Genomic DNA, 24,419 nt, shown 5'->3' with positions numbered 1-24,419 from the left:
GTTAACTGACAGCCATATGGAAACAATAATATACAGAAGAAATGTAAGGATACCAATCCGATAGCTCCACAGGTGTTCTGCATACCCTGAAGCCTCTGTTTTGGCAAGGCCTGATAGAAACCCATTAACCAGAATCCCTGATTACACTATCTTCTACTTAAGCTTTCACCCACACATCTTGGAAAACTTGGAAAAGGGTCCTTTAAAAGGCAATGATGTAAAAATAAATAAATAAATAAAGCAAGAGTTTAACTGAACCTTAGAATCAATCTCAGATCTTACCATCCATCAGAAAAATCTTACATGTTGCCAACAGCACTCAAGTTTTTTTCTTCATTTTTCCCTGTCTACTCAAACCATCCTGTTCTCCAGAATTCTGGAAAATAAAACCAAGGGAGTTCAAGAGTGCCCAGACAGTCCTTCTAAGAAGATGGAAAACTCCCATCTACAGCAGTCACATCCAATTTGTGGAGCTTAGAACTAGCCATTCCTCAACTCAAACAAGACACTGCTTTGGTAAGGGAAAAATTTATTTCTCAATTGTCATGCATCATGTCAGACCATCTGATATTTACACAACAGTTTGAAATACACAGTATTTGCATTTTAAACAAGCAACTAACTGCAGCCTGTAATCAGCTTTACAAGCAGTGTAGAGATACTCCCTGCTACATAATTTCAATTAAAAGCCACTGTCATGTTTCCACAAGAGTTTCTATACCTGAGAAGATTTAGTATATCCTTTCAAGGAAAAGTCTGCAATTAAAAGAACACATACATAAGCCCACTTAAGGTCACAGTTGTCAGTAATTGCCTTCACTTGAAGCAAGATCTGATGCACTCTTCCTTAAGTCGCAGGATACTTGTGAGGGCCCTTCTAAAGAAGTGCTCTCTCCATCACCTCCAAGGTTAAATTCTTCATTTTTTTTATTGGATTCATCTAAAGCAAGACTTTCCAGCATCTCAAGACTTTCAGATTCTTGCCCCGTTAGCCTCTAGAAAAACACAGGAGACAATATGAATTTAATAACCAGTAAGATAGTCTGAAATGAATTTAGTAATCACTGAAATACTGCTTATTTAATAAGTTCTTTATCTTCAAGCACATATGGTTTATATACATCATTCCTCAGAGAAATATGTAAAACACTTTCACATGAAATAATGCTAAAGTGTTAATTTTAAATGTATCATCTCTGCATGGAAGACTGACAGTAACAAACAGCACTCCCTGAATCATGAACATATCAGGTGGGGCAAGTCAATGGAGTCTTAAGATGGATCTAAATAATCACACTAACTGGAACTTCAAGATTACTGTGAAATTCATTAAGAAAGAAGTAAACTTGACCAACTCCTCCAGTCCAATCAGACAATTGAAGTAGCCTGCCAGGCACTCAGCTTCTCATTTCAGAAGAGAGCTCAATTCAGACACTAACCAACTAGATGATCATTTGAATGTCCAGGTTTTATGGCTGTGTATTCATTACAGTTTCTGGGCTATTATAGACAAACTATTCCTGCTTCCACAGATGCAGCAACAAGGCTGCCAGTTCCCAGAGAACTCTCTCAAAGCAGCTACTTTCAGAAGTTCATCTATGGTAGGCTTGCACCTTGAAGTGTAAAATATTTGTTTTCAAAATATATTCAGCAGCTAATGGAATCAGAGCTTGCTCTTACAGGTGACAGACATCATCCAGAAGCGTGAAGTGTAGAGATGTGCTCTCCCTTGAAAGGAAAAGGCTGCCACTAAGCTCTAGTTCCCAGTTCTTTCTTGATACCTTATAGTGATACAGCATACTTTTAAATTCCTATAGAGTTTGGCAATATTAGCATCCACACTACCTTAACCACTAACTTAAGTTTTACTTAAGCCATTTTGAAGTTTACAAGTTTGAATCTTGCAGTCCCCGTACATTAGGCTTCTCTTGGGCCACAAAGTAGCAAAAAATGTAAGTCAATCCAGTAAAGTGCAAATGAATGCTTCCTCCCCACCACCAGCTCTAACAGGCAAAGCCTGTTTTTGTAAAACAGGTTGAAGCTTTCTTTTGGAAAAATGTATCTAGGTACTGTTGCAGGCTCTTACCCAAGTGGAGTCTAAGTAGGAAAGAACTCATTCCCCAGAAGGGGCTTTTATGCCTCTCATCAGAGGTAGCCCATGGGAAGCAGCTCAGCCAGCCATCTACAGTTCTATGAGCGCACAAATGAAGTCATGATTTATTAAGAACAGCCTTGCACATTTCATTCTACAAAGCTAGTTGTAAGTACCTCAATCATACTAGTCAAAAAATTCACGTGTTCAGCCAGCGACATTAGCTCCTCGTTTTCCTCCTTTAGGCGAGCAATTTCACCATCTTTTTGTTCAATCTCTTTGTGCAACTGGATTCAACAAAACAAAGTGTTAAAACAGCAGAACAATAACCAGGGATACAAAAGTTAAGTTAGCTTTCACTAGCTACCTTTTCATTTTCTTGAAGCACTTCATACAGAGCCCTCCTCCTTTCTTCAGCCACTTCTTTCCAATATTGAGATGAAGGACTTTCTAAAGTAAGAAGCTACAGTTAAGTCCAAGCTAGAACTGAACTTGGGAGATCACCCTAAGGTACCTAGCTTGCATACTGCATACAAGCATTCCATATACTGCAAGAATAAAAACCACGCAGTGTTTCCCCACACATCAGTAGTAAATTCACAATGAGCAACATTCACAGAAAAAGACCCCACACTATATTAGTAGCTACACAGGATGAGTCTTCTAGAAGCTGCCTCAAACATTACAGCATGTATCTTATTCCAAAGTCATTGTCCATGCTGAACGCTAACAGATTCCCACTAAACCCATGGTACTTCATAATTAGTTCTGAAGAACCCAGGAAATTCAGCATCAGCACCCTGCACCAAAACAGACCTTCATTTCAGCTTAGTCACTTCAAAGCCAATAGGCAAGCTGAAGTAGAGAACTAACAGATTTAACACTGTAGAGTGGGTTCATGGTAACCAGTACTGGCAACCACTCTTTAACAGCAGATAGCTATACTGTATTTAGCATATTACAGAGGGAAAGTGTAATTAGTTCCAAATAAACAAAAATGTTCAAGTAACTGACAGAACAACCATGCTTCAAGTTATATCCTAGTAGAAGGGCAGCATTTTAAGAGCAAGACAATATTTCTAGAATTATCACATACTTTTAATGAGATCTACAGCTTGAACGCCATCATCTATATTCTCATTCTCTTGCTCTTTGTCCACAGATGTCTCAGCTTTGCAAGCTGAGGATGTAAGCCTGTTATTCCAGAGTTTCCTCTTGACTGAAGATTTCTTCTGCATAAAAAACAGGCAGGTTTAACTTCAGAGCAACATTTAAATGTATTAAAACACAACAGAAACCTACAAACTTACAAGTTCAAACTCACCCAGGACTGCAAGTAAAGACTACCACCTCCAATTTCTTCACATAGTTTAAGCTTACAGACTTACAGCCTCGTCCATAACCAAGTTTAATATAAGAACATTCAAAAACATTTCCCTGAAGTACTCTAGAATTACTGATTTTAAATATTGTTTATTACTAAAATAGTAAGTTTAGCATATAATCCACTAATTAGTGACATAATCTCTCATTTAAAGCTTAAAAGCATTTCAGTACAAGTAGAAATAATTACACAGCTACAGGTGCTCCTCATACCTCATTACACCTTCCAACCAGGCAACCTCTTGCTGAAGGCTGAATCATCTTCAGAGTCCGTCTTGGGGCAGCACTGCATGCAGCATCTGTGAGGTATTTCTAAAGAGAAGAAACACTGCTTCAAAGGGTTGCCACACTTTCCTACATAAACTGAAACTCAAGTTTGTGCTTCCATTAGCATAATGGATGGTTCATCCCTTCAAGAAGAGATGACACTCCAGCCCATTTTAAAAATTTGTGCAAAGAAGGGAATATAGTCATTTACAACAGCAATAATCTTATCAAGTCAAGCTCTGTCTCCACCCTCAGTCTTATTAACAGAGCTTGTATAGGCCATTAGGTAGAAATATTGTGACTACATATCAAGGCCAGTTGGAATGCAGTGGCACACACACTACAATTAAAGCTCCCCAAACCATATAGGACAATAGCAGTATTATGTTGTGGGGGAACAGAAACGAAAAGGCTGTGATCGCAAGTTTATTTAGCATAGCCACAGAGCTTTATTGCCTATAAACAAGTAAGCGCTATTCATTTACATAGATGTGTTGCTTCAATTAGCCAGACTGAAGTCATGGCTTCTTTGCTTGGATCCAGACAGGCTATTGTTTTGTATAAGCAGCGTGTTTATCACTTTTCTTGTCATGCATAAATACCTATTTCCTGCACTAATGCTCTCCAATTGGGTTGGTTAAGTGGCCACCATGGGACAGCAAACAATGGCAGACAACCAAGCAAAAAATAGCCAGAATACAATGACACACCAGCGTGAGAAAGTCACCGATCCACACCATGCTTCATGTGACAGGAGCTCACCTTTCCCACGGTAGTTTCTGCCACCAATTACCCCGCTGTTAAACTGCGGGACAAACACTAACCACTATGAGAATGACACATTGTGATTCTCAGACACTACTGGCTGCTATTGAGGATCGCTGTTCAATATGCTCTGCTAAGGAACTACTAATACTTGACTGAACACATCACAAGTATATAAAAGAGCAAACAGAGACAGACTTAAAGACCATTCTCCACAGATAAATTCTTGTTGCAATCAATCTGTCCTGACTGAGTGCTATTAGACTACACTGTGCCTTTTTTTTTTTTTTACAATTTCATTTAAGGAATATACTAGGAGGTACATATTTACCCTTAAAAAAAAAAAAGCAAGTTCAATATAGCCTTGGGTAAGTTCAAAACAGCTGTCTCGGAAAATGTCTTTTAAGGTTTTTCATCAATCTCAAGGCAACAAGGACTTATTATGGTGGATACAGAAAAAAAGAAAGTGACACAGCTACAATTATAGGATGCTCAAACCAAGACGGCTTCATCTGTAAGCTCATCCCCATGACAAACCCACTCTACAGAGTCCTACCACCCAGACCAATCCAGTAACCAAACTGCAGCAGGCCAGCAGCATCTAGAAGCCTTAAGACAGCAAGTTACTTCTGTCTTAAACTAACAAACCCCTGCTGTGCACTGAAGAAGCGCACTCATAAGCGCACACACAAGCAGAACATAGTGCTCCCAAGCTGAGAGAATTAAGCCAGGTGGGAGCACACCTCATTTCTCAAGTGGATATATGACTTGCGTCCCTAACAGCCCATTTCTAAGACACCACAGTGAGCACCTCTAGACACGTCAAGGTTATCCAAAACGCAGGCCTCACCAAGCTGCATTTTCTGCTCGTTATCCCCGTCCTGCTTTATAGCGGCAACAGCTCAAAGCTCATACCTGCAGAGATCCAGACGCGTTCTCCACATTCAGACTCTGTTTCATTTTAGAATTCATCAGATCACTGCAGGACAAAATAACCAAAAGCGCAACAGCCCAAACACACCCCACAGAGACCCCCAACTCGCGCCTGAAGTAACGCACGCCCAAAATGGCGGGAGACAAAACCCCGCCCCCTGCGCCGCGCAGCCAATGAGGAGACGTTCGAGCTCCTAGCCAATCGCGGGCCGCGCCGGCCGCATCCCGCCGGTGGGAGTCACGCCCACAACAGCGGGCGTAATGAAAGCTCAGCTCTCTTGTATAAACTTGCTCAGTCTCCCATTGAGCTGTTCAAAGGGCCATTGTTCATAATATCCTGTGACAAGTAGTTCCAGAGCTCAAACAGCTGTTGTTTGAAGAACCCTCACCTTCTACTTTTTTATTTATTGTTACTTTAATTTGGAACCTGATTCCCATAGCTTTGCTTGTTTGCTTGCTTTCCATGTTCCAGAACACTAGCAGTTACACTAAGCTCTGATTAACCATGGAAAGAAGTCTTTCCAGCGTTAAACTCTATAAACATATACAGTGGGAAATGCTTTATGTAGAACATTTAAATTAAATACAGGCATGACTTGAGTTGCATGAAAAGAAATGCACGTATTTTCTGCCTATGATACAATATATGCTATTGTGATATAATGCTAACGTTTTCAAGTAAAACCTATTTAAAGATTGCCTTTCCACAATTCAATTTTAATTTATAAAAAGTTTTCAGAAAAAAAAGAAGAAAGTTAAGAAGTGGAATAACTGCTTTTGGAGATGTTGATAATTGGAAAGGGCCAAGGCAGTGGGTGACGGCTCTGATGTGACAGTTCTGTTTGCTTTTCTTTTAATCCGTTCCTTGCTGGAGGCATATGATCTGGAGTTTTATTACAAAGGTGCCACTCCTTCAATTTATCCAGCTGAAGAACACGTCCCATAATAAACCATTGTTTCTCAAGAGTTTTCCTTCTGTTGAATTTCTTTGCTTTGAAAAGTTTCTAAAGAATTCCTTCACCGTGTCATAAACAGTGGGAGCTTATTAATAGCTTATTCATAGATTAACTGTGGGAATCAGAATAATTATATTAAAAATTAAAAATAAAAAACAAGGGTCAGTGTTCTTTTTTTTTTTTTTGTAGTAACTCCCATTTCTGTGACTAAAGGTTACATTTAGTAGCTGAATATACACTTCTTCAGATGGAGTGCAGCATGTTGCATTTCAACTTAAGTATGTGTCATGAAAAAATAAAACTTGGAGTGGTGAATACTTATGACTATTTGCACTTCAAGTGAGCCTGAGCAAACACACCAAGGTTTCCCTTAAAGCTCAGCCAATTTGTTAGATTATTCATGGCAGTAGAGAATGTATACTTCTTAGAGCTTTTATACTCTATAGCTATTGATAAACATTATCAGTTTATACAGCTCAGACTGCACAGAAACTTCCTAAGCATTAAGCCGCAGAGCTCACTGCAGGATTTGTTATTTGTAATTTTGTAAATGATTTTATTACGTAAGTATCACAAATGCTTTCCTATTTGTTACTATTTGACATAAGCAAATGCTGTGGCTGTTTCAGATGCAGAGAACCACTGCAGGGGTGCTCCAGCGCCGTGCCTCGGGAGCATGCGAATATCTCATGTCTGTCCTGCTCTGGGTGCAGCCTTCACAGCAGAAGGGTCCTGCTGAGGAAGCCTTGAGCCTAGATTTGAGATCTTTGGATCAATAAACAGGATGGTTTGTGGGACTCCTTACTGCTGTTCTCTTTACCTTTCTGTCCAATAACAGGATCATTTGTTTTATTTAAAGGATGCAAGGAAAAGCAGGGGAAAAAATACAGGGAAAGCCTGTCTGCAGCAAACTAATCACTGCTCTTAGTCTGCGGTTGGCATCTTCTGAGAGACATGGCCCTGAGGCAGCTTTTGGGGATTCCTCAGAAGTCCGCAGGAGGCTCGGGAGAACTCAGCCTGGGCTAAGTGCCTACGGCCCTGTTTCCAGCCTCTGCTTGCTGCGAGCACGGTATGCCTATGCAAATCAACCCACTACCGTCCCCTGGGCGACAGCAGGTGGCAGCGTGGCCTCGCTTTGCCTAGCGCTGCCCCTCCGTCACTGTACTGTTCCTGTGGGATTGATTGCCTTATATATATATATCTATATGATAAAACTGACCAAATAAAGGGTTATATACACAGCACCATCTGATCAGGTTTTCTCTGGTTACCACTGCTGTAAAATAAATCTCTCCAGAGAGTCTGTAATTTCTTTCTGCATAGTAAAAAGAAGATTGTATTGCAAATAGTGGTAGTGATTCAGAGGGGAAAGATTAAAAGAGAAATCTGTGCCTCTTCTGATTTTTTCCTCAGTTAACTGCTGTGAGAGTCACTAAGACATCCATTAAAAGATGGTCAGATCCTAACCTCACTGGCATATTTACTTTATAAAAATATCATTTCTCTAATGCTTTCAGATTAAAAAAATGAATCATGGAACTGATTAATCCAAAGCCAACTCCAATTCTGTTGATTGTCAGTATTTATAATACTGTTTACAGACTCAGTAATTAAGACATGTTTCAAATATTACTTTATTCTTGCAAGCATCTACTGAGCAAACATAAAAAATTCATTGGAATGGAACTACATTTGCCAGCCCACTGTACCAGTCTAATAAAGATGAATGCATTTTCCCAGCACTGAAAACGTAAGTTAAAGGTGACACAGCTAAGAGACAAGGAGTCAATTGGCTTTCAGCCATCAAAGCATTTTGTCCAATAGAATTTGACTTGCAGGTTAATGTACAAATTGTGGGCAGGAACTCTTTCTTTTAATGTGAATTTCAGACATTCTCAAAATAAATGCTAAAGTTTTAGAGACAAGTATTACATATATACACATGTAATTACTAAGATGGAACAAACCCAGCAAGACAGTGGGTATAATTCAGCCAAAGTTAAAGATCAGTATCTCCATACCCAAGGATGTGCAGTCCACTTTATGACAAGAGGCAGGACATAGGGAAGAGATGAATGAAGCTTCAGTGCTGTAAGCTGTCCACAACATGCTGTAGGGAACGCTTTCCTCATGAAACATTGCCATTTCTCTATGCAAAAGCATTCCTGTTATGTGTTAGAAACTAACGTTTGCTATAAAGGCAGAAAAGAGGGAGTTACAATACGCTCTTAAGTATATGAAAGAGTTCTAATTGCCACTAATTTGTCTTGTTTGAATTATAAAGGAATACTGATTTTTTTTTGTCTGATTCATAAACATTTGGCACTGAATTAATCATAGTTCTGTTTTTGAAGCAAGTAACCTCAGGGCTGATACTACTTCTAACATATGCAGCCAGCGCAATACAAATGGAAAGTACAAACATGAAGAGATCAGACTCCATCTCATCTCTTCCTATCTATGTCCAATTGATCACGATCTTTAAAAGTTCTGGAACAAATAATTAAGTTGGAGATCAGAGGCATAGGCATTAGAATAAATCTGACATGTTTATGGGTAACCATTAAATTGTGAAAACAGGAGCTAGAACTTGAAATCACACTGATTTTGGAAACAAGCAAATAAACAAACTAAAAACAACACACACAAAACCACCAAAATTGAAACATATTTCCATAAAGATGTCAATAATTTGCAGAAAAGCCCTCAACTTATCATGAAACCTGAATGTGAAAAACTACAGTACTTCACTGAATAGAGCATGGAAACCGTTAAATGAAGAACAGAAATACAAGCTTTTCACAGCAGAAAAGGAACAAACAAACAACCAAACATAAGCAACCAAACATTTCAGATTTGTAGTGCTTCTCAGAATTACTGCGCTCTCACTTTGTCTCCTGAGGAAAATTTTAATGATGACACACTTTTGTGACACAAGCTTTCCTCCACAGGCAATCATTGCCCATGCTGCTTGCTCCAGTGTTTCTCTAGGGTGAGAGCTGAACACCAACATCAACCTGCTACCAGACAGGAGTCCCTGAGGAGGTGCACATATCTGATCCTCCAGAAACTGCAGGACTACAGTGACACATTAGCAAAGTTCTTGCTTTGGGTGGAAGAAAAACTAGAAGACAGCATCTCATTCGCTAGTGCTATCTTAACTAAGCAGACCATGTCTATTGACCTAGAAAAAATACTGTTTTTTTTTTTTTGTTGTTGCTGTTGGTTTGTTTCTTGTTCTAGTGGGATTGAAGCCTCAAAAAGAGCCATTATGTATTTTGCAGAACCTGCCACAACCCACTTCTCAGGTTTGTTTTGTATAGTACCCACATTTCTCTCTCTTTAATGAAGAAGTTCATACTTAGTTGAAACAAGACCTGTAGAGAGGAGTAGTCTCTCGCTTGACCAAATTATACATGTGTAAAAAACACAGGCTTTTAGGCAAACAAGATTCTTTCATAACTGGTATAAAGTTGTATAACTAGGAAGGAGCATAACAGTACAAATTAGCTGGCCAAGAGAATTACAGATCAATAGCATTTAACTGTTTATTTTGCTAGATCTTAACTCTCCCCTCTATTCAGTAGAAGAAATGTTACAGAAATAATAGTGTGTATTGTTCTAACTGAGGTGTTGATGTATGTTTTCTACTTTTTTTCTACTGTACGAATTGTGTTTTTCTCTATGACACATTTTTGTCCCTACTACAAGGGTGTACATTTTTTCTACGTAATGAGCTTCAGCATTGCACAAACCACGGAGAAAAAGAAGCACAATGATATAGAAGTAGGACAAGACAGCTATTACTCATGGCTTTATTAGGGCAGATATTTCTGTGCATGTATTCCTACATATAATAAACACACTTCAGCTGGTTGGTCTACTAGTTTGTCTAAACATTGTCAGGGTATCTTTACGAGCCTGTGATCAAGGAGAAAAATGTCCTTTGCTAAGCACAGCAATGGAGAAGGCAGCTAGAATCGCTGGGTTGGAAGAAAACTCCTTCCTTTCACCTCTACAGGTGGGCAAGGTGCCAGTTCCTCAGAGAGCAATCCCTCTCTGAGCCGTGCTGCTGCACCAGGCCTGTTGTGTGTCAGAATGAGGGTTGCAAGCCAAGCGTGACTCAGAGCTCAGAATAGCAGTGGACACAGCACAGGGCGAAACGCAGCATGGGGCGGCACAGCAAAGCAAACTGCCTCAACCGAGCAATGAGGAATCTCAACACAGCACTGTTAAGGCAGGGATGACGTTGTAGCTGAAAAAGGTTGGCGTTCTGATAGTCCCAGCAATCTAGAGCTAATGCTACTGGTTAGACACCGTGCTTCTACCTCCACTCACACGGTTATTTTCAGCAGGCACTGGCAGGAGGAGCAAACAGCAGGCTGCAGGTGGGTAAGACACGGCCTGCTTCTGCTCTGTTCAGAACAACAGGGGAGTGTCCTAGTCCAGCCTGCAACAGGGAAGGCAAGATGGATGCCTGACTCACAGGGGTCCGCTCGCGGCGGGCGAGGGCGAGAGCCGAGGGCTGAACACGCCCCACGTACAGCATTGAGCAACTCCATCCGGGTCCTCGTCCCTCGGGGACACGTGGGGAGCGAGGGCAGCAACACGGGGCGCCGGGGGGACAAGGGAGTAGACAAGAACCATGCGGCTTCTCTGCTGCTACTGGCTCGGGATCGCCCTACCGCTGTTGTTGTCCCCTCTTTGTTTCCCCCAGAAGCGAGTGCCCGCGGCTGCCGCGGCTGCCGCGGAGCCTCCCGTCCCGCAGCCCAGATCCCGCTCCCCCGCGGGCCCGAGCACTTGGTACGCGCCGGCCGAGCGCGCCTGCGCAGTGCGGGCAGGGCGGCACCGGCGTGACTCAGGCGCTGCCATTTTGAGCGCTCGCTCCTGCCGCGCGGCTGCTCTCCCTCTTCGCTCTCTTGCGGAGACTCAGGCGCGGACCGCGGTGCTCCCGCTCCCTCCTGTCGTCGCATCCGAGGACGTCCCAGGACCGTCTGGGCGAAGAGAGCTCTCCTTCTCCTTTGGACTGTCCCCGTCCTCCGCCGCCGTTCCGGCGCCTCTATGCCCGTCGCCTTCCCTGGGAGCCGCTAGCGCAGCGACCCGCCGCCGTCTCTTCCTCCTTCCGCTGCTGCCGCCGTCGCCTCTTCCTTCTTCTCCTCTTCCTCTCTCCGCCACCATTTCCCCACTCCCCGGCACCGGGGCACTGAGCTAGACTATGGGGACCAGGCTGGGGCTGAACAGCGGCAGAGCGGGCGGCCCGGTCACCGTGTCCACTGCGGCGGGGATGGGGGGGCTCGGCGGCTTGGTGGCTTTATCTTGACATGGCTCCTCTCCGTGCTGCTAGCAGCGCCGCCTCCTCTGCCCCTCCTGCGCCCGCCGGCTGCGGGTAGCGAGCGAGCCACGGCCCTGGTCTCTTGTCTGAGTCTCTCAGCCTCTTGCTTCATTTGGGGGGAAAATTGGGGAGGAGTTTCTTTTTTTTTCTCGTGTTTTTGTTTTCTGTTTTCCTTTCTAAGGAAAGGTGGGATTTTTTTTCCCCCCTCTTTAACCTGGTCCAACCAATTTGCTAACCTCCAACCTTTAAATCCCTGCTAATCAAAACACCTCGGGGGGCAAAATGTCTGGAGAGAGAAGGAAAATAACCTGATAATTGGAGGTTTGCTTTTTTTTTTTATGGGGGAGGGTGTTTGAGAGGTTTAAAATCGCAACCTAGGCTTGTGGTTAAAAAAACCTCGCCAAAAAAAAAAGTTGCCACCGAAATCTTGTTTGGCAAGAAAAGCGGAAGCAAAACTCTCCATGTTTTCCAAGTCGTGACCATGAAGTGAGAGGGGGAAGTGCCACACTACTGTGGGTGTGCCGGGCCCTGGGTACGGGCCGCCCGCTACAGCCTCTGCCGCCTTGCATAGGGAGGCCCAAGGAGAAGCAGGGAGCATTGGTCATGCACAGCATCGGCTAGCTGAGCACGCTGCGGGCGCAGCAGCAGTGGGGAGAGAAGGATCCCCCGGGGGTCAGCAGCCCAGGGAGCCTGTGGGGCATTGGGGGATGTAGGGCTCTCCCACTGGGAAGGAGTCAGGGTTTGGGGTGTCCGTTTGGGTGTTAGTCTCCAGGTGAGATAATACTGTCTCATAACCCCTGCCCGCTTCTCATCGGTGGCCGTCATGCTCTCTCTTCCCTTTGGCAGCAGAAGCCTCGGGGCAGTGACGTGCCCGATGATAAGCAGGATGAAGTTAGAAATGACTCTGCTGTTTTTTCTCTTTGCTTCCCTGCGAACCAGCACTGTGTTGTCCGTAGTTGATTTTGTTCTTGTTGGCAGAGAAATGTCATATCTCCCAGGATGTGCGCTCCTCCTTTGCACCCTTTTCTCTGCCATCCACCAAGTGTAATCGTTGTGAAGAGTAAAAAGCAACACAGCAGTAGTGGGAATCTGAGAATAATAATCAGTAGAGTCATGAATCTGGCTGGGGTGAAACGCAGTTTGTAATACCAGCTTCATTTTTTTTGTAAGCAGAGCAAAAATAACCCCCCCATGGATTGGGCTTGTGCCAGTTGCTTTTTATTGTACACATAAATTGTGATAAGATTTGTTTTTTCATTCTCGCCCACTTATTCCTGCAGCCAAACTGTTAAATTTTTTTTTGTTGTTGTTCAAAATTCTTAGGTTTTTTTTCTTGGTTTATGGTCAAACTTCTTGTCCAGCCATGACTGGGCAACTGCTTATTTTGTTTCTTGACCCTTCCAATACGACATTCCCATAAAATACTGCCTGAGGTGCAGTTTTGGGTTGCACTCGTGTTTTTATCTGTTCAGTCGTATTAGCAGGAATAAAATGACTTGTTTCTGTTGTACTTGAGTCTTATGAAAAAGTGCCCATAGTTTAGTGACAGTTTCCAAAGGCTTTAGTACCACCTATATAACAAAATGGGGGACCCAAACTCCCGGAAGAAACAAGCTCTGAACAGACTTCGTGCTCAGCTTAGAAAGAAAAAAGAATCTTTAGCTGACCAGTTTGACTTCAAGATGTACATTGCCTTTGTGTTCAAGGACAAGGTAACTTGGTTCTTGTTTATCTGCTTCTGTGTTGCAGTGCAAGATAACTTATGCTGGGCCAAGTCTTTTTATCATTAGTTTGTTCCCTTGAAGGTTTTAAGGTTTTTTTTAATTGCTCATTGGTATTTCTCTTCTATAGTTCTTATTTTTTATCAGTTTGGTTTTCCTTTCCGTGTGTTTGTAGTTCTGTAACGCTGGGGATGCTAATGCCATGTTTAATAAGTTGGCAGCTTCTGTATTGGAGAAGTACAAGTTGTTGTACTTTGTTCAGCTTAATTACAGTCTGAGTTGTGTAATTGTTTGCTGTGAAATGGTTCAATTAAGAAATGAGACCTGGCTAGTGTAATTGACAAGGCTACTGCACTTACATGGTTAAAGCGGAAGGGAGATCTTGGCAGCTGAAGAGAGCTGTTAAAGGCAGTATTGCAGTGACCTGAGGATGTTGGTGTGTATGTGAAGCTGCCTCCCCTTTCTGAAAGTGGGGGGGAAAAGAGGAAGTCTTCTTTTACTCAGCTGCCTCATGGAAGGCTATTGGAAGCTGTAAATGTGGGCCAAAATGGGAAACCTGTTGGCGTTTTAAAGTTAACATAGTGCCAGAATTGTAAGAGTTTCCATCCACAGAAGAAGAGGAAAAGTAGATGTTGAGAATAAGTGAATATGATGAAAAATTGAATGAATATGGAAGAAAATGTCAACTAAACAGGCAAAACAAGGAAACATGTAGATGGGTACTAAAACTGTTTATTCTAACTAAAAGTGTAGTTTTTTACATTTGGTAGACTTCACCAGATTTACTTGATTGGCATGTAAAAACTTGAAGAGGACTCTCAGCCTGAAATCATGCATTCTGCATAATGGCAGTTCACTTCTAACAATGTCTAGGTAGACCCTTGATATTTGACCCATAAGATGTCTGCATCTTTGGGGACCATAGAAACATGTTCATTTTCTGTAACAAAAAAGCTGTTGAACTGGTTCTGATTCTGCTGTGTTTTGTGTGCAGATTTTAACTGAGGTGATACTTTTGTACGTGGCTGCTAATAGAAAATTAGCAGTTCTGGAAATAAATTAACTGCAAGTACCTAGAAATGATTGTCACCTTAATACAATGTGTGTTTTCTTTTGCAGAAGAAAAAGTCAGCGCTTTTTGAAGTGTCTGAAGTGATACCAGTCATGACCAATAATTATGAAGAAAATATTCTGAGAGGTGTGCGGGATTCCAGCTATTCTTTGGAAAGTTCCTTAGAGCTTCTGCAGAAGGATGTAGTACAGCTTCATGCACCCCGCTACCAGTCTATGCGCAGGGTAAGGTTATTCTTTACGCTTGCTGAGTTTCACTTTGAGTTTTGAATTCTTGTACTTCGTGTGAATCTTAATGTGGATTGTGCTTCCCTATTTTCTCATCTCTGCTGCCTGGGAGTTCTGAAGGCTTGCTTTTGTAGGGTCTAGTTTGGAGGGTAGCTTAGCATGTGCATTCTGAAATTCTGCTTAAATCTCCAGTGCTTGTGCTTCATCTTAATTTATCTCATTGAAATATGCCTTGGTGGGTTTTTGCTGGCATTTGTTAATAGGTATGTATTGAAACAACTATGTATGTATAACTAAACGGTTTTGTTAGATGGGAAGCAAATAACCTTTCCTAGGAATGATACTTTTCCTGAAGCTGGAATTTATATTAACTGGATTCTTAAAATTCAATGGAGGTTAAGGAAGATTTTAGTTCATCTTAGTAATACAAATGGGAAAAAAAAAACCCTCACAAACGTGATAATAAATAGCACCTTTTAATTGTACATATAGACGAGTTGCTTATCTGTATCTCCTGCTGGTGGAGAGGCTTTTAAGTGCAGAATTTTACTACTTGCAGGATGTGATCGGCTGTACCCAGGAGATGGACTTCATTCTTTGGCCTCGTAATGACATTGAGAAGATAGTCTGTCTCCTCTTTTCTCGGTGGAAGGGATCTGATGAACCCTTTAGGCCTGTTCAGGTATTCTTTTTAACTTAAATAGTGTATCTGGGGGTGGGGAAGAAGGGACTACACAGAGGAGAGAAGGGAAGGCTTGATACTATCTTTGCTTAACCACAGTAAGGTCTGGAGAACCTGCTTTGGCAGGGGGTTGGACTACATGATCTTTAGAGATCCCTCCCAACCTCTATAGTTCTGTGATTCTGTGACTTCTGTGCATCTTAAAGTATGCTGGTTCTTTTTTTTTTAAATGGTTAATCTCCTGAGTTGTGCTTCATGAATTGTGATCTTAGCATGAAGAAAACTGTGTGAAGGACTTTTTCAAATGTCATGTATAGATAGATACGTTATTCTAGTGTGTCTAGAAATGGATTCAACATGGCTCTTCTCAGTATGATCAGATCTTTATCTGCGTATGTCATGAATGTTCTGTGAGTACCCCCAGGTTGCTGTGTTTTGTAAATAGAAGCAGATCTGAAATAGGTGGGATTATTACATTGTAGTTTTACCTTGGAAGAAACAAACTTCAAACATTCCAAAGTAACTTTTCAGTTGCAGTAGTAAGTTATTGGAAGAAATGTGCTGTGCAGCTGATGCACAGATGTTCTGTTAGAATAAGCTGAATTTATGTAGGCAGTTAAAGTTGCACCTTGGTTTGAATTGTAAATGCCATTGCATGTTGGCAGAATTAATCTAGGCAATTTTTTAACTTCTGTGCCTAGACTTAAGTGTGTACTTGTGCTAAGGTTCTTGATTTTTTTTTGTTTTGGTCACAGATGAGAGAAAAGGAAAGAAGTGGAAGTGGGTTGTAAAGCCCCAGATTGAATGAAATTAATTGATTATACCTGAGTTTTATCTGGATAAATGTTTTGTTCCTCTCCCTCACACAATGCAGGCCAAGTTTGAGTTTCATCATGGTGACTACGAAAAACAGTTTCTGCATGTTCTGAGCCGAAAGGACAAGACTGGAATTGTTGTCAACAACCCTACCCAGTCAGTGTTTCTTTTCATCGACAGACAGCACTTGCAGGTAAACTTAATCTGTCCTTTTTTTAGCTTGCTACCCAGGGCATAAGCATTTTAGGACTGTCTGACTCATAAAATGCTTTTTCTTCTCAGGAATGTTAGTGACTTATATTGCAAAATATCCATGTGGAAAAACTGATTGTGCATTTGTGCTTGTGTTTCAGCTCTGACAGGAAACGTGCTATAAATAATACTTGTGCATGCATGAGCTATTTACAGGGCACAAATTTGGCTGCACAATTCTGTAATTTTTAATGCAAAACAAAAGTTCTGAAATAACCTTAAAAGCATTTTGGAGACGTTAAAGCATCGGCTTAGTCTGTGTGACGCTGCAGCAATGTTTAGACTGAAAAATGAACAAAGTAATGAGAAGACTTTAATAGCTGAAGACTTTTGTTCAGACTGTGTGAGAGACAGTGGCTTTTATATACCCATATTCTTCCACAACAAGCATCATGCTGTTTCATTGCGTTGAGTTTGCTGAGGGTCTGCCTATTAGTCTTGACTCACATGTTTAATAACTTTGTGTTTTCTTTGCCCCTAGACTCCAAAAAACAAAGCTACAATCTTCAAGTTATGCAGCATCTGCCTGTACCTGCCACAGGAGCAGCTCACTCACTGGACGGTTGGTACCATAGAGGATCACCTCCGTCCTTACATGCCAGAGTAAGGTACTGGCCAGCAAAATGGGGAAGATCACAGAATGCAGCAGTGAATTTTCACTTTCCTCACCACTTTATTCTTTCAGGATTTAGAAGGAAACGGACTCATGTTCAGAACACTATACATTGTGAAACTTAATCATCCTGGATTTTTTTTGTCATTTGTATCTCAGAACTGTAAAATTTTTTTCAGTTGTTTTCTGCATGGACCTTGTGAAAGAGGATGCTCTGCATACTTCTGCACTGCATCAGCATCTTACTAAAATGTGAAATGAAGGGACTGTACACTGAAACAATTGCATCTGAAAGCACAAGGTGATCATTTGTGGTGGTGTTCCCATTTGTGCTGGTCATGCCCCTTAACATCTGTGTTAACCATCAGTATTTGGAGGGTGAGAAGTGAATGTAAAGGGTTTAAAAGCCTTACAGCTTAGCTGTTAGTGATTGTATCAAAGAGCACTATCAGATTCATTTTAATGAACAGAAAAGTGGCTACTATAATAGGAGGTATATGTGGGGAGGAATTTTCTCTTTTAAAGTAAAAAAAAATAGCATCTCACTTAATGTGTAGGCATTTCTTGCCTTTTTTTTTTTTTGTTTTGCTGGGCCATGTCTGAGTTTACTGGCACTTTCATTTTGGATCTCTTTCCCCAAGTTGCTGTATAACTGTATGAAAGTATTCTTTTGAGTTGGATGCATTTATACAGATGAGGCAGACCTGGAGTCTGAAGTCGCTAAAGCAGCTACAAATAAAGTAAAATAATAGCTGCAGAAACAATGTTGGTAGAGGATTATTTTTTCTTGAGAGTTGAGACTTGTAGACTTGCTGGTGAACTGTGCAGGAAATACTGGTTTCTAAAACATTTCTTACGGAAAACCTGTTGAGGTTTTTTCTTTTGGAATAGACATTATAAAACAATGTAAGATAGTGTTTGGAGTGTCAAAAGTTGGTTCTGACAGAACATTTTAAGATTGTGCAATGATAAAAGGAAGACTACTGTATAGTTTTGATGACAAAGAAGGTTTTGCTTAAGGGTTAAGTACTTTACTGGAGTAAAACTGTATAAGCCTGCTCCCTCTGGATAAAGCTAGTGCTTACCTGTTTAAAACTTGTATTTAGCTTTCGTTTGGAATTGGAAAAAAAAATTGGAACTTAAATAAATTAGGTGAAAGATAACTGTGTTTATTCATGGAAATCCTATGAATTGAGTTCTGCTGATGTCTTATCTTTTGACAGTGTCACCTGTTGCAAACACAAAAAATACAAACTGTAAAATGGTGTTATGATTAATATAACATAGTGGCAAAGGTATTCTGTATGCAGGGAAAATGTTTACTGTGGAAAAGCAGCTGCTGGAAGTCACCGAATCACTGGCGTAGTGTTTGCTACATGGGTATTTTTAGTTCTTTGGTCGTTATGTCCTACTGGTTCAACTGGAGCAGTCTGGAAAAACACCTTCAGTGTTGGCCTAGGTGGTTGTGTACAATTCTTTTTGTCATGGGAATAGAATGTAGATGTGTAATATTGATTCTGATAAGTGATCTGTTCCACACAGCTTAACAAATAGATTTTTGCTGTGCTGTCAGATGGAGTTGATGGACTTTTGCCTTTCGTAAGTAGCGAAGATAAAGGGGAAGCAAACAGACTCAAAGGCATGAAAATCTTAGTGTATGTAAGTTTACTACATACACTAAGATACATATTGGCTATCTTCGGGAGGCATCTTTCTCTACTTGCAAAATGATTTAGGAGGGAAAAGATTAAGCTTGAAGTTATTGTACTCCTAATGGATCTTCTAGTTCAATGTCAGTGTTATTCTATTTGGTTCTGTAGTGAAATGCCCTTTGGGAATCAATTAAATCAATACTTGGCTTATGCTTTCAGGCCCTCTGTCATAGTGGCTTCTTGATGGGCTCTTACTTTCAAAATGTAGGCTTAATCTCACAGTATTCATGCTTATAAAGCACAGTTTGTGTAAGCCTAATTACTATTTTTCAGAGGAGCTGAGGCCTTTCTTAGGAAGCACGGATCTTGGGTGGCTCCTTTTGGTATGCTGTTACTAAGTATTGAAGTATGCTCAATATATCACCTGAGTATAGCAGTTTTACCAGACTATTACTTGAGGCTTTCTCAAGTGAACTTGGCAAGTGTGAATGGGGCAAGAATAAATGTGGAATCAGTACAATGTAGAAAATTAAGGCCTGTTAATTTTTTTGTTTAGATAAAATAGCTGGGGCAAGGAAGCTTATTGCATTCTATTTAAAAAACATAAATGTCAGTGTGAAGCCTGTATGTGGCTATATAGCTTAACTTTGCTTTTAAAACATCTTCAGCTGCACAAGTGTTAACAAAAATACAGGAAGATGGATGTCACTGGTTGTACAAGCATTGCCCAGAGGTAAGTACGTTTAATAGGTTTGTAGTTTGCAGTTTCTCATGTCTCAAAACATAAATAGCTTAAGAACTGGTTTATTATGCTAAAGATAGCTGTATTTATGCTATGTCAGGTAATAAGAATGCATTAGGATTATTCAGCAATTTTCTTCTTAGAAATAAAACCCCTCTTCTGAAATAATGTTTAAGCTTTGAAAACTGAAAATCAAGCCACTGATCTTTTGCTACCTGGCTGATGCTTTGCATGACAGTGCTAAACCTCTCAAACACAAAGCTGGTGCAAAGATGGTAGTTCTATTAGTTTCAGTTTTCTAAACTTATTTTAAAATTAAATCTCTTCAAAGATCTCTTGAAATAGAACAAAAACAAGCGGAGGTTTGACCTTTGCCTTAGGTGGGTGCTCCAAGTGTCCTTGTGAATGATCTCATTGCAGGAAATATGTGGGTATAAACAGTGGAAATTTGGGAAGTGTTTCCAAGCTTGGATTGTTTACTCCTAATGCCACTCTGTAGACTGAAACCTTACTGGTCCTTGGCCCATCTTTTCCACCTGTGATGCACTGGCTTGGGATTGTGTTGTATTCCATCCAAAGTATTGGAGATCTGTAGTAATTGGCTGTGCTTAATGGTGTATTATTACACAAGAGTACAGTGACTTGCTGGGACATGCTCGATATTCAGGACATCGTATGTTTCAAAGAATGTCATGTTCTTGGTAGCATGTTTTAGTAAGGCCCGATGGATCACTTTCTAATTTTAATTAATTTTAATACCAGTGGCATGAATCATAGAATCCATTTGAGTTGGAAGGGCCGTTTAAAGGTCACCTGGTCCAACTTCCCTGCAGTGAATGGGGACACCTACAGCTCACTCAGGTTTCTGAGAGCCCTATTCGGCCTGACCTTGAGCATTGCCAGGTGTTATGGTTTTATGATTTTTGTTGTATTATTGATATTCCACATCATAACATCATGTGGTGTATTGGGAGTTAGCTTTCAGTGGCCTCTGCAACTTGTCGTGTGGGGCTCCACACAGCAGATTTCCATCTGCGGTGCTTACCCACAATGTAACAAGTTGCAGAGGGGCATAAATCATAAAACCATAACACCAGAGCATCCACCACCTCTCTGGGCAACTCATGCCAGTACTTCACTATTGTAGAACAAACAAACACACCAAAAAAACAAAAAAGTTTTTCCCACATATCCAGTTTTAGTCTTCTGGTTTGAAGCTATTTCCGCTTATTCTCTCACAATGGACCCTGCTAATCTGTCCCTTTTTGTACACCCTCTTCAGACGCTGAAAGGCTGATATCAGGTCTCCCTGGAGCCTTCACTGGGCTGAGCAGACCCAACTTTTTCTGCAGGAAAGGTGCCCCATCCCTTGGATCATGTTTGTGGCCCTCCTCTGGATGCACTCCAACATGTCCATGTCTCTCTTATACAGAGAACTTCACATCTGGATTCAGTATTTTGGGTGAGGCCTCACCAGTGCAGAGGGGCAGGATTACCTCCCTCTCCTTGCTGACCACACTTCTTTTTTATGCATCCCAAAATACGGTTAGCTTTCTGGGCTGTGAGGGCTCATGTCCAGCTTGTGCTCTTGCAGCTTAGCAAGCAGTGAACTGCATATTGTACATATGTCCCTTTTGTGAACTCTACAGGCTTCCTTCCTTGCCCACTTCTGTTTTGCTGCCAGGAGAACAGCATGTTTTCTTGTGCGTGTCATTTGCTGAGTCAGTAAGTGATGTGTAGTTAATGAAGTCCATTTCATACTGAGTCTGGCTCTCTGAGGGTTGTGAAGAAACTGGTCTTTTGTAGTTGTTTTGGAGGTTGTTTTTTTTTTTTGCTGCTTGAGTATGACATTACTCTAATGCACTGTTACAGGATTCATTTAAGTTTGTGTTATAGTTCTTGCTGGTTGTATGAAAGTTTATGAAGTCAAGAATTTATAGACTACCAGCTTCATGTACATAAGCACAGACATGGCATATATTTACTTATTCTCTAACATTAGACTAGAAATGCTGCTCTCATTTTCAGCTTTGCAGTTAGGGAAGCAGCAAATACAGAAACTGCATAAACCTACTGATCCTGGGATAGCTTTCTGGAATTGAGACAGAGCTATAATTGAATTGTGCAAAAATGAAAAAGATTATCTGCTAAAGTTTTGAGGCATCAAGATCACTAAGAAAGTTACAGCTGTCTACAACTCTGGGTTCTGTTTTGTGATTTAGTTTTTCCTGCAGCATATCTGAGGCTGGCTGTCCCTCACAGGTTATGCACAAGGATAGATAAAGCAGCTTGCTTCAGTTAACCTGGAAAGCAAGTGATACGCAAGTATAACTTCTGCATGACTGACTGCAATGCTTTTTTAGGGCTGGAGATAACTATGACCTAGTTTTTCTGCTTGAAGAGTATTTACATATGGGAAGGTCCCGTAATTTGAGCACAATTACTGTGTGCTAAAGCCATGCTGAGCCTACAGCATCTGCTCTACAAGCTGCTTTTCTGGGCTTCTGAAAAACTATCTGAGCAGCTACTGTTTGTTCGAAGTGGAGGAATGTTAAAGATACAGCCTCCTGCTGCTGTAGTGCTTCAGCAAGCAAAAGCAGGGATTTTTCAGGATAGCCAGTGCATTCTTGATATGAGCTTCCAGGTAACTTGCTATTGTTAAATGAGAACTGCACATGGTGAAGTCCATAGCCATAGCTACTTGGGACCACGAGATTTGGTAATAGCAGTCATTCAGTGAATGTGTTATAGGGTCACAAAGGCAGTAACTGTCAGCATGTTGTCCATGAACTCTTAAGAAGTGAAACAGGAATCAGAGTCCCTCTTTCTCCTCACCCATGGAGAGTGAGGTAACAGAGAGGTTTGGGGGTTACTGTTACTACTGTTCAGATGGTTTCTGTAGACAGAGCAAAATTGTGAAATGGCTAATGGTAAAACATGATCAGAAGCCCTTTCACATCTCCTGGCAGTGGCTCAGAGCCAGTCAGTGCAGCAGAACAAAACTTAGCTGCTGTTCAGAACAGTTACTTAACAGCCTAATTCTAATTCCGTCTCCTTACCCTTTTCCCTCTAAGTGGCTTGCCAATTTGAGAGTTGTAAACCAACTAACTCATAATTAAATTGGCAGAGAAGCCTGGTTGAAACTGCTCAGCCCATTGTGGCAGGTGGCTTCAACAGAAAAAAACAGCAATGAGTCCTGAGGGGCACTGCTGAAACAGGTCTAACTTCCTTAACCTTCATTCTCTTCAGTTTGCCATTGTCAAGTTGCTTCTTCCCAAGAGCTGGAATCCTTACTGAAAAAAATACAGAAATACTCAGGTGTCAGTCTGGGTGCATTGATGCAGTAGCCAGTAATAAGGTGAAAGCAGCATGAAGCACTTAGCTGGTCAATATATTGCATACAGTGGGAAGCTGCAGTTGCTTTCACAGGTAAAGATGAACTGTTCTATGATGTGTCATATACCACTACGTAGAAGTTTGATCCCATGTAAGGACAGATCTACACAGTATTCCTACATGTCTAAAGGTGTTTGATAGGCTGGAGGAATAAAAAAGCCACCAACCAACTCCATGATATGGAAGACAGTCTCATCTGTAAGGTACAGTGGATACAAATGTGAGTTTCTGAATATATGATTTCTTATACAAATATAAGGCCATCTTGTGATGTCTGTCACTTTATTTGCTTGTAAGGGAATTATGCCTAAATCTGCAGTGATAGAACCAGGTCAACCCCTCAGGAGATCTGCTTGTTCTGATGCCAGCTGGAACCATGTGCTATTTGTCCTTATTATGCTAATTATTTCCCATTCTTTGCTTTCAGACTTAGCTAGGGTAAGATGCAGATTTTCTAACAGGTTAGGGTGGAAGTAGAAAACACTACAGTTCTGAAGTAAGCTCAATGGTAACAATTCCTTCAAAGGCCTCCAACTCTCTTATTTCATGAAATAAATTATCACTGCTGTTGCTGATGGAGGGCTAACGGACAAGGATGTCTTAAAATAATGGCTTTAATCAACTGCTTCTGAAACAACTGGTCAGTGCATTAGTGATGTCCCTCTTATTAATTAGGCAGCACTGAAATACTGTGTCCCTTAGCACAGACTATTCTGTCATATGGGAGAAAAGAATTCACTTGTTATTCCAGGAAGGTTTCCCTCTCAGCCTGCAACTGTCTTTGCCAGGCTTGAATAGGAACACAAGGATATGGTTTACTTGTTGAGGTTTGCTATTCCTAATTTGCCTGGACATTTTTCAATTGCAATTATGTAGATATGATGAATACTATGTGATAGAATGAGACCACTTAGCTAGGGTAAGTTCCTGAGGCAACCAGCTTTGATGGAAGGGAGCAGTGTTAAATTGTACTGGGACAGTTATTACACGACTGCAGAGTGCTCTGAACCAGCACTTGAATTCAGTGCCTCTGTCATTGTCATTCTGTCTCTTGCTTCTGATAGTAGTCAAAATAGATGGGAATTGGGCTGCATGAACAGGTGATACATAAGTCACTGACTCTTCAGTTAGAATGTGCAGAAGTCCTAAACTTATTAAATACATGTTCAGTCACAAAGCTAAAATCACTGAGGACTCAGCTTGCATGACAAAAAGAACTTTGCATGCACTTTACCAGCATACACTAACTTCAAATTGTCCACTGGAGTAAAACTAAGGGCACTGTTTACAGGAGCTTGGACTGGGCATGTAGCATTGCTATTTTTTATACAGTGTGACAGCCTTGTGGACTATCACGTCATCTGTTTAAGGAAAACGGTTAAACCTGTCAGCAGCAGTGCAAGAGGAGACAAGTCTTAGCTGATGAAACAGCAGCTCGAACTCTACCACACTCAACATGTGTCAGACAACCTTCAACTTGGGGCCTGGTGCAAGGCTTTCAGAAATACCTTTCACACA

General features: G+C 41.2%; 2 protein-coding genes across 3 annotated transcripts; one reads left to right on the top strand and one right to left on the bottom strand.

Moving 5' to 3' along the window:
- Window positions 1-512: 512 nt before the first annotated feature.
- GMNN (geminin DNA replication inhibitor) lies at window positions 513-5,540 on the bottom strand. Of its 2 annotated transcripts, XM_065753113.1 has the most exons (7): window positions 5,423-5,540; window positions 3,689-3,787; window positions 3,189-3,324; window positions 2,460-2,542; window positions 2,269-2,379; window positions 902-995; window positions 513-756 (listed from the first exon to the last, which is right to left on the bottom strand). In XM_065753113.1, exons 1-7 carry the CDS (start codon window positions 5,477-5,479, stop codon window positions 716-718), a joined length of 621 nt encoding a protein of 206 aa, XP_065609185.1. In that variant the 5' UTR covers window positions 5,480-5,540; the 3' UTR covers window positions 513-715. The 2 variants fall into 2 exon arrangements, with proteins under 2 accessions (XP_065609185.1, XP_065609184.1); XM_065753112.1 differs by having other exon boundaries at window positions 513-995.
- Window positions 5,541-11,913: 6,373 nt separating this feature from the next.
- On the top strand, window positions 11,914-18,274 carry CUNH6orf62 (chromosome unknown C6orf62 homolog). Its single transcript, XM_065753230.1, has 5 exons — window positions 11,914-13,440; window positions 14,569-14,745; window positions 15,308-15,430; window positions 16,305-16,439; window positions 16,980-18,274. The coding sequence occupies exons 1-5, from the start codon at window positions 13,312-13,314 to the stop codon at window positions 17,103-17,105; spliced, it is 690 nt and encodes a 229-aa protein (XP_065609302.1). The 5' UTR covers window positions 11,914-13,311; the 3' UTR covers window positions 17,106-18,274.
- Window positions 18,275-24,419: the final 6,145 nt, after the last annotated feature.

Source organism: Cyrtonyx montezumae, unplaced genomic scaffold (assembly GCF_038088225.1).
Source record: "Cyrtonyx montezumae isolate F1298 unplaced genomic scaffold, pur_monq_1.0 scaffold_8, whole genome shotgun sequence".
Lineage (NCBI taxonomy): Eukaryota > Metazoa > Chordata > Aves > Galliformes > Odontophoridae > Cyrtonyx > Cyrtonyx montezumae.
This window is presented reverse-complemented; position numbering and strand designations above follow the sequence as displayed.